At 40.2% G+C, this 15,021-nt stretch overlaps 1 protein-coding gene across 8 annotated transcripts in view; it reads left to right on the top strand.

Moving 5' to 3' along the window:
• Positions 1-15,021, top strand: part of PRDM2 (PR/SET domain 2) — a 106,201-nt gene that overhangs the window by 20,488 nt on the left and 70,692 nt on the right. For 7 of the 8 annotated variants that reach the window (XM_036448187.2, XM_036448181.2, XM_045585188.1 and 4 more), the window contains 2 exons: positions 7,396-7,513; positions 9,134-9,237. In XM_036448187.2, coding sequence (XP_036304080.1) covers positions 7,396-7,513; positions 9,134-9,237 — 222 coding nt within the window. Of the gene's footprint in view, positions 1-7,395; positions 7,514-9,133; positions 9,238-15,021 lie in introns of those variants that run through there. The other variant, XM_045585189.1, reaches the window with a different exon arrangement.

Genomic DNA, 15,021 nt, shown 5'->3' with positions numbered 1-15,021 from the left:
GTTCTGAGGAGCAGAAAGGGGTCTGGGGAGCGCTATGAGTGGTCACTGCAAGGACAGGCCAGAGTAGGCTTACTCACGGAGAAGGGAAACTGTTCGAGGGTTTAGAATTGTTTTTAAAAAAATCTCAATTAAAACGTGTTTTTTTTCTATGACGGTATTTTTTTTTTTCTTGGAACATTAAAGTTTCAACATGATTTAAAGAGAGTGTAGGATTTATTTACTTATTTATGTACAATAAAACGTACTCATTTGGAGTGTATGATTCTGAGTTTTCACTCTGATGTTAACTACCACCTCTGTCAAGAGATATGACATTGCTGACACTCAAGAAAGTTCCTTTTTGCGGCTCTGAAGTTCTCCCCTCAACCTCTACCTCGGGCAGCCACTGATCCAGCTCACTGTCCCTGTGGGTTGGCTTTTCTTGTTCTAGAATTTTTCATAAATGGAGTCATATCCTAGCTTATTCCTTTCATAGAAAATATTTTATGGGCCATCATCTGACTATCTAGATAAATCTCTTCATACCATATTTCTAAAGGTTAGGGGAAACCCTGGGATGGTTTTCTATCTTTAATTTTAGGTAGCTCCTCTACTTTTTTCTAATTCTAAAAATATATATTGTGTAAAAAATTGAAACTATTTTAGCATATTATTAACATTGAATTGTATTTTTATAAGTACTTCTATAAGTTTAAATGCAAATTTGATTTTTATACTTTTAAAAAAAGACTTCTAACTAAGATGGTTTCTGTCCATGATTTAAACCTCAATTAATGAGTGTATAGTTGAGAAAATTAATGTGTTTAATAATGATGGCACTTAATTTTATTTTGAATCACATATTCTACTAAATTTATAAAATAAAATCAAGTACAATGTCTTTCTGAAGATAATTGAATTATTTTTGAAATTTGAAAAGTAATTTAGGAACTTGAATAGCATTTGCCTATGCAATATAGAAGACTTTGGCAAGAAGGCTTGCATTTTATGTTACCCTGATATTAATGCTTTTGTAGAGAAGGTTTCAGGATTGTTTAGCTCTGCCTCACTTTAGTTATCTTGTGGCTCACATTCCACCTTTAGTCTTGGCTTTGCCAAGCTGTATGACCTTGAGCAAGTCACTGACTTCCTGGTATTTACTTTCTTACCTGTTAAATAGGAATAGTAGTGGTGCCCACCCCATGTGGTTGTGGTAAAGAGCAAAGTTAATAAACCTAGAGCACTAAGGTTAGTGCCTGGCATATATGTAGGAAACACTGTGTATTATTATTGTATCACCATTCTTATTTTCAGGCAGTAACTAAGTCTTGATTCTGCCTTTATAAAATACCGCCTTATCGAACTCACTGTTCGATTCCTGGTCAGGGCACATGCCTGGGTTGCAGGCTTGATCCCAACTAAGGGGCATGCAGGAAGCAGTGGATGGATGATTCTCTCTCATCATTGATGTTTCTATTTCTTCCTCTCCCTTCCTCTCTGAAATCAATAAAAATTATATTTAAAAAACTTTAAAATACCTTTTTATCACTGTCATTGCTTGAGTTCAGACCCAAACATTCCTTGTTTTGGCTGTTGTAGAAACTTCACTGACATCTCTCACCCACCATTGAATCATTTCCCCCATGCCTTAAGTATTATACTTGTACGACATAAAACTGACCATATAGGAAATCAGAGAAGTGGACAATTATCATGAGTTGTTTAGAATGTCTTCATGGATGAACTGGGATTTGAACTTGACCTGGAAGGATGTAGAGAATATTGACTAGCAGAAGAATTGAGAGCCATAAGGACCAGTGGCCTGGGTTCATTATGAACTAGAAGCCTGAATTGCAAAAGCCCCACAGGAGTAAGAGACCTAATTTGGTGAAGGAAGGAGGAGCCAGGAGTCAGTGCCTGTAGGGGCCAGGGAGTTGAATATGGGATAGAAAACCTCTTGACATCCTGTCACTCCCCTGACCAAAGCCTTCTGGTGGGGTCCCACCACTCTCCTACTGCCATCCAGTCTCTGCCCTGGCCTTCCGGGCTCTGCAGATTCTGGTGGTGGCCACCTCCGCTTTCTCCCTGGGTCACTCTGACCTGGCCATAGTGGCCTCTTTTCCTGAACATGCCAAGCTCTTTGTCTCCCCACCCATTTCCCTGGAATGCTCAATCCTTAACACATGGCCTTATTCCTAGATCAGAACATTTGGAAACCTAAGATTAATCACATAATGTCATAGCTTCCCCAAAACTCCCCTCTCCATACCTAAGAGTGAAGAAGGCAGATGACATCTTAGTGTTACTACAAAGACTAGCTCCTGGACCCCCGAGAGGGACCTCCCAGACGGCTCTGGACTGTAATGTGAGACCCCGCGGGTTATAATGTGGGCTCTGGAGTCTGACTGTCTGGACTTGATCTTGGCTCACTACTTTAAAATCTTGTAGCTTTGGGAAGTTACTTGCCAGAGCTACTCCACTGCACTGTATTTGGAACTCCAGACCCTGAAGCCTGCCTGACTGGGTTTGTACCCGGGCTCTGCCACTCATTAATGCAGCTATGGGCAGGTTTCAGTTGTCATCTGTAAAAAGGGGATCATAAACTTACAGCCAGAGTGGTAGTGTAAGGTTAAATGAGGTAATGCATACAGTGCTTGGTCAGTGTTAGCTTTGGTGATTGTGAGGCAGTGCCTGGACAGTGCTTAGCATAGATTTTGGCCCAGAGGAAGGGATAAATGTCATACTCCCTAAGTTCTGCACCCCCAGCATGGCAGAGCATAGTCATCCTGGGCTGGAGGAAAGGTGTTAGGAGGAAGAGCAGAGCCTTTCAGATGCTCCAGCTGGAGGAACTGGAGAATCAGCTCTAAGGTTTCTGTGTGCTGGAAGCAGAAGAGCAGTTCCTTTAGCCGGTGAGCTTTGTGGGGAGGGGGCCAGATCAGCTTTACTAACCATCGTTTCGTCATCGCTCAGCACAGGGCCGAGCAGGCCCCCAGGAGTGTTTGTTCATCATTGAGGGTGGACTGAGTGCTTGGCCATTTATTGGGAGAGGGAGTGAGTATCAACTATATTTGAGATTGAGGTAAAAAGTAGGATACATCAAATTAATAAGATCAATTAATAGTTAATAACTAAGTACTTTATGGAATTAGGTATGTTAATTAAATTAACTTAAATTCAGTGTGTTAGTTACATTTAATACATACCATTCCAGATCAGTTCATTGAAATAAAGAGCTCTTGTGTTTCCTATTGCAGCTTCCTGCGTACTTGTCACAGTGATCAGTGTTAGAAAGCCTTAAAATGCGGATGTGCCTTTATTCTGGGACAGCAAGGGAGAAGGAATAGCCAGGTTCTTTCCTAGAGCTTGCAGCCTGGTCTGTGGTTGGTTCCTTCTGTGTAGATCAGCAAGTGTGATACATTTCTCCTAAGGTACTATTTCTCCCGCCTTCCTCACCTTCTCTGCTCTAGCACATTGGTGTTTTGCCTGTCTCTTCTCTGAGCACACCTAGCTTTTTCCTAGCGCAGCAGTGGTCCTTGCTGGTTCCCTTTCCTGCCATGTTTCACCCTGTATCATTGCGTGATTCTTCCTAGGTGTAGAGAGGTCTTCCCTGAGCACCCTGTCTACAATAAAATAGCACCCCACCCTCTCCATGACTGTCTTCCTTTAGAGCAGTGTTTCCCAAAGTGTGGTACGCATACCCCCAGGGGTACAGGAAGAGTTTGGTGGGGGTACGCATTGCACTGGAGTTTGGTGGGGATATGCACTGCTCCGTGCTTAGCTGCGCCTAATTCTACGTTCTCATGAGTACGAGGGGTACTCAGCGTTACGAAAATTATACAAGGGGTACACATATGTCAAAAGTTTGGGAAACACTGCTTAAGAGCATCAATATCTACCAGGCATGGTATATCTTTGATTTTGTTTGCCTTCCTCACTAGAGGGAAACATTGTTAAGACAAATGTGATGCCTGAAACATTGTCTGGCTCATAAGAGGGGCTCAGGAACATCTTACTAAATTAAATGATTAGATAGTGCAATGTCTTGTAGACAAAATCGATCTGGGACCAAGATAGACGACCCTGTTTACAATATATTACATCTGATACTATCAATATATGTGCAAAAAAGGTTCCAGCTTATTGAATGTGTGAGGGAGAGATTTTTTAAAGCGTTCTTTTGTTTCAAAGGTTTACTTTATAAATTGGTTTCTTGAAATTGAGAACATATCACATATTCCAAAAAGGGGTTCTTGTATCAACCCAGGAAAACACTTATCTCAGATGCAAGAAATTCAGGCACACATGGAGAAAATGCTTTCTGATAGATGACCCTGCTATTTTATTACTATCCCTCCTTTTTCTAAAAAAGGTTCTTTAGCTTACAGGAATCACTTAGTCATTCAAGTATTTAAGTGACAAACATTTTGTGTCTCATACACAGTGTCTTTATTGTACTCTGATGGGGAGGTACGTTAAACTTGAAATTATGCAAATAATTGTGTAAAATTCTGATAAGACCGATGAAGGGAAAATTAGAAAGGGGAGAGGATGGTTCTTCTTGGACAGGCCAGCCCACCTTCTGCTTCTCGAATCACTGATTTTCTAAAGATGTTCCATGCAGGGGAGATTCCGACAGCGAGAGGCGAGAGGAAGGCCTTGGGGCTGCCAGGCTGGGTGGCTGCGGAGAGAGAGAAATTGAACTGCATTCTAGTGTAAAGGGTAAAGGGTTGTAAAATAAACAACTAGCTTTTCTCAACTAGGTAAACGAGCCCAAGTTATAAACAGTGGGTGGCTGCAAGCAAGTAAATAAAAGTGTAGGGATTTTCCTTATTTCTTTCCCCTGTGGCAGCTCTGCTGCGGTCCTTTATATTCACGGTGTTTCACCAATTTTAACATTCCTGGTCTCCAACTTATACTGGTATTACAGATTTCCTGTGGGAATGACCATTCTGTCTTAGATACCATCTTCTGCTGAGATTTCTGTGGGCATTTGGAGGTTTTAGGCTAGATGTTCTTAGGTTATATTCCAGCAGAATCTTTTTTTCCCCAGCTTCATTAAGATATAATTGACAAATAAATCTGTAAGATACTTAAATTACACATTGTAGTGAATTGATATACATTTATGTTTTGAAAGCATTCAGACCTTCCAGTTAGTTAACATATCCATCACCTCTCATATCATATTTATCCTTTTGTGTGTATGTGTGGACATTTAAGTTCTATTCTCTTTGCAAATTTCATTCAGTAACTGTTATCAACTGTAGTCATCATGTTTTACATTAGAGGTGCAAACCTAAACTAGCAGAATTTTAACTGGAAACACCACAGTGGTTATGAGCTTGGGCTCTGGGGTCAGACAAACAAGGTTCAAATTGTGGCCCTGAGCCCCTAGGCCTCTTCATGTATGTTTGTGTGTGTTGTCTGGAGGAGGCACTGACATGAGTAAACTCTGCCAATGCATGTGAGATGGTTAGCACAGTGCCCTTCAAGGCATCCCGGGGAGCTTCTGAGTACATGGTAAGTGGTTAGTATTACTGTGGTAGTGTCTGGAAGTATCAGTGCAGGTTAGCTGACAGTCTTCTCAAAGCTCCTGGAGAGGTTCGATGATGTCAAATTCTTTAAAATCCTTGCTTAGGAGTCCTCTCTCTTACTGGGAGTGATAGGACTCATAATTCGGGCTAGTGCTTGTTAATATTGCATAGTTTATCAGTGTTAAAAAATAGCTATTATATAGCCCAGGGCAGTTGTTGGCAAATTGCGACTCATGGCTCCCAAACCGTGGTTTGCCGCTCTGTTGACTAATGAGTTTGCCAACCACTGTCATATACTACCCTTACCTCTTTGCACACAATATGCCACAATTGCATAATCGTCACAGCTTCCAACTACATGGTAACATTTAGTCTATTCCATTGGTTGGCAAACTCATCAGTCAGCAGAGCTGCAAACTGTGGCTTGTGAGCCACATATGGCTGGCGAGTCGCGGTTTACTGAACTCTGGCCTAGTGTACCAACTACCAATTTTATACCTTTCTCTGCTTTGAAACTTATTCACATTTCCATAATTCTAGTTTATAGATTAAAATCTTAAAAACGGGCACTATATTTAGAAGTGAGAAATTTTTATACTTTAGCTAATTAAAAATGCCAAAGGGTCATTTTCTGGAGCACATTTGGTATTCCCATGCTTTGGAAGGCACTTAAGTTGTGTTTGGGCCAAAGCTTCCGAGGCATGTGCACTGTCGACTACTCCATCCAAGGCAGGCGCCCAGGTCTTCAGTGCCTGCTTCTGTGCATGCAGCTCACAGCAGCCCAGAGACACCTTCGTTGGGACTTGCCCGTTGCTGTGGGATTTCTTTCTCTTAAAGCAGCCTGTTGGTAGTTTTTTATTTTTTTTTATTTTATTGAAATTCTGGGAGTACTCAAATTTGAATGATATTCTTTTCTTGGCACAAAACTTTCTTAAAAACTACAAGAGTTCGATTGTTGTGGGAAAATTAATCTTTTTAGCTTAGAGTTTGCTTCTTGCCCACGTTGGTTTCTTTGAAAGTTCTTGGGGAATGTTTCCCTTTGCAGTGAAATAAAGAACACTCAGACTACAAAACCCATTATTCTTAGGTGTCATGATACACACATGAGCTCTTTAGGATATATGTGATACCAGTTAACAGATGCTTGGTTTCTCTTTGACTTGAAATTTATTTGTAAAATAACAGTCATGTTTTACCAGTCAATCTCCCCTTTTATCCCCTTCTATACATATCTAATAGTAATCTTATTTCTTAAGATTACAGTGAATTTGAACATATACTTTGGTTAGTATACAAATGTCTATCTTAGAGACTGTGTGATATTGTGGTGACTTGGTAGATGGTGGTGAATTGCTGTTTCCTGGAAAGTCGCACTCCCCATAAAGGTCCAGAATAAGTTATAGTGTTCTTGTTGGAATAGCCAAGGCTCTGCCAGGGAGAATGAAAGCATGGATCGGATGGGGTCCGGCTGGCCGTTGTGGCCTTTACATTCTGTGCTGAAGGCACTCATTTAATAAGGAGTGTTAAGCCTGATGGAAGCCTCTGACTTAGGAGTAAGTGTAAGCTTAAGCTGCCTGATTCTCTGGGAGTTTAAAGCAATATGGTTCCGGAGATTACATATTTTGAAAATGGCTGTGGGTAGCTGGAACAAAACAGATTAACAAAGACATGCTTGAAGGTCAGTGGTTTCCTCTGGAGACTCACACACAGACATCAAAGCAACTCTGAAGTGCTTGACATCATGCTCTTGGTCTTGGGCTTGGCTTGCCAGATTTAGCTTTCAGTTACATGTTTGCATATTTGCTTATTGGACCAGAAAAAAACAAAATGCTAACTGGGATTTCTTCGTTTTGCTATGATCCTTCTGGTTCTTGACTTGCAGAACGCTACTGAGCCTGTGGCAACCGCTGAGACCCTGGCAGAGGTACCTGAGCATGTGCTCCGAGGACTTCCCGAGGAAGTGAGGCTTTTCCCATCTGCTGTGGACAAGACTCGGATTGGTGAGTGACTGGCGGAGAAGGAGCAGGGGAGGGGATTGCAGGCTGCAGGCAGACTCCTTTGGGGCTCTTATGATAGGGAGCTCACCATAAAAGCAACAATTTATACTCAGACTTAGAAGATTGTGTGGTGTTTATGCAATTTCCAGTCAAGAATCCAGGGTGGACATACATCTTGTGTGTTTGATCTTATTTTTGTGTTTTAATCTTTGGTCATAAGGCTAAGGAAGTAAATGATAAAAATTTAGTCAAAGTACAGTCATGTTTATATCCTGTTTTCTTTTTTAAAGATGTGCTTTTGATGTTATAATTTGTGTGTGTGTGTATATATATATATGTGTGTGTGTGTGTGTGTGTGTGTGAATATATTTTTAATAAATGCTTTTTCTAATCCTCATTGGAATCTATTCAGTAACTTTTAAATTGTATCATTCACATGAAAGTGTTTGATTTTATAGTTCCACTAATTTATCATTAGCCGTGTTATCAAACAGGATTCATAGCAGACTTACAGAAAAGTGGGATTCATACATCCTAGCTGCACAGGACTGGCTGAGATGCCACCGTCCTGTATGTGAGGAAACCGAGGCCAGAGGTGAGGGAACCTGTGGTCAGTGAGAGCACTGCTGGGCACCGGTTCCCTGGACTCCATGTTAGCCAGGCTGCGTCACTGCCTGTCTGCCGTGGCCAGTTCAGAGGAAATAGAAACACCCTGAAGAATACCACCGAACAGCATACTTCTCGGCTGTTTGGAACTCCGCAAAGAAGATTTTAGGAAACAGTGAGGAGAGAGTTTTTCACTTTGAACAAACAAACTTCAAAATTATTTATTTAAAACAATCTATAACCCTTTTTAAAAGTAACATGTTTATTGGAGATCATTTAAATATGTAGAAATACAGTAGTTTGACTACATTCCAGTATTTTTCTCTTTAATTGTGCTATTTTCCAAGTATTTGTGATTGTACTGTCCAGCTAATTTTACATGTAAAAATTAAAAACAAGCAAATATATGAAACATTTTTTATTATAAAACAAAATAGGTTTTTTAGAGACTATTTAGAAAATATAGAATATAAAGAATAAAAATCACTTTTGAAGATTTGAGTTAATTTGCTTAGCCTGCTCTTAGTTGAGTTAACATTATCTTGCTTTTAGGCTGTAGTCTTTTAACTATTCTGTGAAACTGAATTGATTTTAGTGCTTCAATCTTTTTTTTTTTTTTTTTTTTTTCTTTGTACACTGAGAAGGGTGGTAAGACAATCTGAGTCACAGCTCCAGATGATATAGCGGCTCTGTTAGACCTTGGTTCTTGAGTTTGGCAAAGACAGAATTCAGAGCCAAGAACTTTAGTACAAGACGTTTATTTAGCTTTTTAGAAAAAAAAAAGTCACAGAGACAGAAGAAGTGAGCCAGCTGGGCTGTGCTGACTCAGAAAACAAGTTACAGAAGCAAAAGAAGGGCCCTTGGAACTTAAGAGAAAGAAAGCGAAAGATACGAGCCTGAGGAAAGAAGGGGGTGGGGAAGGCACAGGTGTGCTCTAGAGAGAAAGAGAGAGCACACTGGTGCCTCAGTTTTTAGGGTAACCATATACATTATAAAAACACTGGTTTTCTTTTCTAGGTGTCTGGGCCACTAAACCAATTTTAAAAGGCAAAAAATTTGGACCATTTGTCGGTGATAAGAAAAAAAGATCTCAGGTTAAGAATAATGTGTACATGTGGGAGGTAAGGAAGAATTTTTGTTGTTTGTTTTTGTTTTTTGTCTATCAGAGTTCTATACATTTAAACAAAATCTATTCTCTCAGGATTTGACATTTGGAAATTAAAACCGCCATTTTAGTGTGTTCTTTAAAAATCAAGAATACTTTTATTAAGTAGAAAATGTGTTTCCATGGATGTAGACTGCTGTTTACATTTGTATTTTGAGACTGCTTGGCCATCCTCAACAATAAATGTCTGATCCACTTTTCATGTTCCCTGTTCAGGGCTTTGTCTCTGCAGCCAAGACTTTCATCTGTCACTTTACAGGCTTCCAGATAGACACCGTAAAAGACACCCCAAGGTGGCACTCACGGTTCGAGCCTTCTCTGTATTTTAGAAAATCATCTGTGTTGCTGGAATATTCAGAGTTGGATATATTTGGCACATGGCACATTTATAGTGTGCTTTGAACTTTCCAAAAGCCTTTTGTTCGCTTTATTTCATATTCTCCCAACAGTTCTGGAAGACAGAGCAGACCATTAGCACCCTCCTTATAGAGGTGAAGGGGTTCAGAGCAGAGGTGAACTCCTCCTTCCAGGGGGCCCCAGATGTTGAGAGTGGTGTCGATGCAGAGCTAGAATCCACATCTACGGACAGTGAGGCAATGAAAAAGGTTTCATTGGTTCATATCCTACCATTAGCTTTGTGACTCTGGCTAAAACCCTCCATTTTAAAATGGAGAGAATAAAAAAATATCTCATTAAGGTGCCTCTGAAGACAAAATAATTTAATTGTTTCTTGGAGAGTTGCATGCGAATTCACCAGTTGTGTGGAATTTAGTTAGATGAGGTACCCTCTGGAAACTCCTCATGTTTTTACAGGAACTGAGTGATATGACTCCTTTTGAAAGGAAATGGAGTTTTTCGGTGGAGAGGAAAAGCATTCCAACCAGAGTGTCTTAAATTGAGTCACATCTGTTTCACATGTAAACATGCAAAAGCCTAAAAATAAAATATGCATAGGAAGTGTCTGGATACTGTACATCAAGAAGTTCTGTGGCATTTGTACGTTTGAAGTATATTGCGGTTCTTCTCAGTGTTATGAGTAGTGTTTCTTAATTTGAAATTCCGATGAATTCTCCCAATAATTTTGAGTTTCTTTGTTGTGAATCCCTTATAATAAATCTAATGGCAGTTAACCCAAGGGAGGACTTACCCTGAGAATAATTACATTTGCGATTTTACCACTTTTGAGGTAAGAGGGTGCTATATTTGTATAAAAACTATCCAGCCAAAATATGCTATTACACTGATTACAAATATTTTGTCTACAAAATTATGCTCCAAACGACATTTTAAATTTTATAAGTTTCCCAAGGGGAACGAACAAATATATTCTTCTGGGTTTAGTGCTCACCTGAGTGAGGATAATGTCAGGGACCCAGGAAATGTGTGCTTTAGCTCTGGGTATAGAATGCTAAACTTGAACAAATGCCACTGATAGTAAACCCCTAGTTTATGGTACCTATTTTACCCAACATAGCAGTTTGATATTGTTGGGGATATTGTATAAATTATTAATGGTGCCTTTTCTCCATTAAGCTTCTTTTGAAATTCCTGCATAGTATGAATTCATAGTAGAAAATTGTGATTTGGAACCATGGCATTCTAGGGATTCAATTTCTACTATAAACCCATAATATTCCCTTGTTAACTTAAGATACTTCTGCTTACGTACTACCACAGTTGTGAACCTTTATGACACTGCCAGTTTTTATGGGTCACGTATAAAGATTTAGTTTTTGTCAGGTCTGGCTTTTCCTTCCTCCAACTTAAAAAAAAAAAAAAATCTGGAGTAGGGGTTTAAGGGCTGGGTGGAAAAGGTGAAGGGATTAAACAAACAAACAAAACAAACCTCTGGACACAGACAACAGTATGGTAATTACCAGAGGGAAAATAAATTATAGGAAGATAAATGTTGATCAAAGGTCACTTGACTTAGGGTGGTGAACACAAAATACAATGTACAGATGATGTATTATTGAATTGCACACCTGAAACATATATAATTTTATTAATCACTATCACCCCAATGAATTAAAAAATCTGGATATCATTCACGTAGTTCTAACTACAAGGTGTATATATTCCATACAGAAACCCTTAAGCTTTTTGCTCTGTTGAAAATAGATATATATGATATATATATATATATGAAGAAGTAGCATTTGGCAAAGTTCAGGGGGCATAAATTATAATGAACTTACCGTTTCCGCGAAAATAAGACAGTGTCTTATATTAATTTTTGCTCCTAAAGATGTGCTAGGTCTTATTTTCAGGGGATATCTTATTTTTCCATGAAGAAGAATACGGTATACATTTATTGTTAAATGAAAATAAAGGAAATTTATTACCTGTATACGGTACGGTAGTACGGTAGTTGTCAACACAAACCAGACAAACTGTGAATCCTACAGTATCAAGAATTTACTCATTTATTCAATGACAATCATGTCATCATCTTCTGGAACATCATCATAACAACCCAATTCGTGAATTTCCTGGTGAATTTCTTGTGACTCCATTTCTTTCAGAATCAGTGGACCAAATCTCTCAGGTTTAGCAACAGCACTGTCTTTAAATGAGTACTTCTTGTTAGGATAGCCTGCTCGGAGTGCATTTGCAATGCAACTGTCAGTGATTTTCTCCCATGAATTCTTCACCCAAGTCACAACTTCTTGCAGTTTAGGTTTCACAAAGTTTCCACGCTGATTTCTCTCCATTCTATTTTCAATGTAGTCATTAGTTTCCATGCTCAAATTGTCTTTGAATGGCTTGTTTATTGCAATATCAAGAGTCTGGAGATAGGCCGTCATTCCTGCGGGAATCATTATCTGATCTATTTTTCTTTCGTGAAGAAATATCTTCATGTTTTTAGCGTGGTGAGTGCTGGCTGCATCCCAGACTAGCAGACCTCTTTGGCTCCCTCGCATAACAAGCGGCAGCATTAAATCAACCCACTTCCTTATAACAGTGTGGCCCAGGCTTTTTCAGTTTCAAGAATAAAAACGCCCAAAACACGTTCAGTCTTTTCCTTCTTGCCCTTAGAAATGATTAAAGGTGGGATTTTAGTGCCATCCAGACAAATTGCCAAAATACAGGAAACACGTGCACTTTCATAAGCAGTGGAGGGAATGTACACTAAGGAGGCACCCCGCTGTTCAATTGTTGTTTGAGATGATTGGCCCATAAACACTGCAGTTTCATCCATAGCAATCATTTTGGAAAGATTGTATTTAGAGAAGTCAGCATCATCAATAAAGGACTTGAATGCAAGTGCTCGCTTAATAACTTGAGTATCTTCCAACCTAAATAATGTTGTAGATCTTCTTAAAGACAGTTCACTTCGCTGAAGGAAATTATCCAGCCAGTGTTGTGATGCTTTGAAGTCTTCGGGGGCTATGTCAAACTGTGGTGCCATTGCATGGGCAAATTCTTGAATCTGAGCCCTATTTACAACCAAAGCCTCTGCTCTCCTGTCAACAACCCATTCACAGATCAGGTCTTCCAGCTTGGAAAATAATGGTTGCCTACATGATCCACACTTGCACTTTTTAGCATTTCCCTTGTCCACTTGTTCAGTGAGGTTACCATACTCTGCTCGCCATTTTCGGACCAATTGGATACTCAACATCTTCTCTTTGTAGAAAGCAGTAAGATTTTGGCCCCAAGAGTCTTCCACGATTCCTTTCTTGTACTCCACGGAGTAGCTTTTTCTTTTTGTGCTCATTTCTAGGGGTAAAAAAAAGGAATTGGGGTATCAAGGTGGGGGGAGGGGGATCACTTAAAATAACACGGGGGATCAGAGGGAGGAATGAAAATGGCACAGGAGAATCAGAGGGGATTACCATTTTAGTAACCCCTTTTGATCCTCCTGTGTCATTTTGATTGCCCCCTCTGATCCTCCTGTGTCATTTTAAGTGATCCCCTCCCCCCACTCCTGTGCCACTGAACACCTTCACCAGACATCCCCCCTGCCCCTTTATCAGACATTTACCCCCTGGGGCCTGCCTGGGGACTGTCACTGGGTTTGCTGGGGCATGGATCTGGGCTGGAGCAGGGTCTTCCACCGACAGAACCTTCAGTCATCATGAGGGCGGCCACAAGCATCAGGTAGTGTCATCAGAGACAGACCAGCACTCACCATCTTCGCCACATCCAGTTCGCTCTAATCCTCCTGTTCTTCTACACGCATCTGCGAAAGTCTCCTCCTCTCTCCTGCCCCGCGCTCACCGCTCACTCTGGTCCGCCTCCACACAGCAGTGACATCAGGACTTGCATAATGTCACTGGTTGCTAGACGCCAGTCGGGGCGGCCCTAGCGACCAGTTTATGGTAAATTAATTTTCATTCTGAGACAGAGCTTAGGGGGGCCTTATTTTCGGGGCGATGCCTTATATTTCACTCAGAAGGAAATCTGTAAGTAGGTCTTATTTTTGGAGGATGTTTTACTGTATTTTCGGGGAAACATGGTATCTATATACTAGAAACCTGGTGCATGAAGTTCATGCACTGGTAGGGTCCCTAGGCCTGGCCAGCAATCAGGGCTGATCGGAGCCTTCTGGCTGCCAGTCAGGGCTTTCCTTCGTTTTGCATCACCCCCTAGTGGTCAATGTACATCATAATGAGCGATGGAACTCCAGGTCTCCCAATTGAACTCCCGGTTGAGGAGACAACAGAAACTGCTTATCATTAAAGTCTCATCTTGGCATTTGTTCTGCAATTAAAATTACGAACAGCTTATCTTTTAGCAGCCTGGTCTTCTGCCCTTACTAGTACTCTATTTTAAAGTTAATCAAAGACAGTGTTAAGTTGCTTTCCTTGAGTCCCTGATTATCTGTCCCAGTTTTAAGTCCTCTAAGCTTTCACTGGAAACATTCTATTAAGTCAGAAATCACAGGAGAAAACCAGTAGAGTATCCTCAGGGTGAATGCACAACACAGGTTCGGAGACCATTCTTTGATCAGTTTCCGTGGGGAGCTGCCGGCCAGGTGAAATGCTGGCCTACATGTAATGAATGCTCCCCTGACCACCCCACAGCCGCTGAGCAGTCTGCAGGACTCCCAAAACAGCTTCTGATGAAAACCTTTCAAATTCACTCTATGGCGCTCATATTGCTTCTGATGAACAGAACTTTTGAATTGCTTTAAAGTCTTTTTTAAAAAATGGGCTTTCAGAGCACTTTTAGGTTCACAGCAAAATTGAACAGAAAGTATAGTTTCTTTATAAACTCTCCGCCCTGCCACTACGCACAGCCTCCTCCACTGTCAACATCCTGTACCCCGGTGGCACATTTGTTACAATCGATGGACCTGCATTGACAATTCAGTATCACTTTTACATTATGGCCCATTCTTGGTGTTCACTCTAATGTTTTGTTTAACTTATGAAGGTTGTACACATTCAGTGCAAAATAACATAAACAATATAGAAAACTATAAACAGGAAAGTAAAAGTCATCTGTGAACATGTTGGTGGACATTGTTTTAACTATTTCTCTGCCTCTGTTTTTTCTCTCACGTACACTGATATAAAAACAAATGCTTCATGCAGTTGGGATCAGACAGTACATGTAATTTTGTAATGTGCCTTTTTCTTTCAATATGTATGGATATAACTCATTATTTACATCATTGTGTCTTTTTTAAAATATGTTTTTATTGATTTATTTTTTTTTAAGAGAGAGAGAGATAGAAACATTGATGAGAGAGAAATACCGTCAATAGGCTACCACCTACATTATCAATCAC

Source organism: Pipistrellus kuhlii, unplaced genomic scaffold, assembly GCF_014108245.1.
Source record: "Pipistrellus kuhlii isolate mPipKuh1 unplaced genomic scaffold, mPipKuh1.p scaffold_m20_p_2, whole genome shotgun sequence".
NCBI classification, from domain to species: domain Eukaryota; kingdom Metazoa; phylum Chordata; class Mammalia; order Chiroptera; family Vespertilionidae; genus Pipistrellus; species Pipistrellus kuhlii.
Note: the sequence above shows the minus strand (reverse complement) of the source record. Positions and strands in the feature narration are given on the sequence as shown.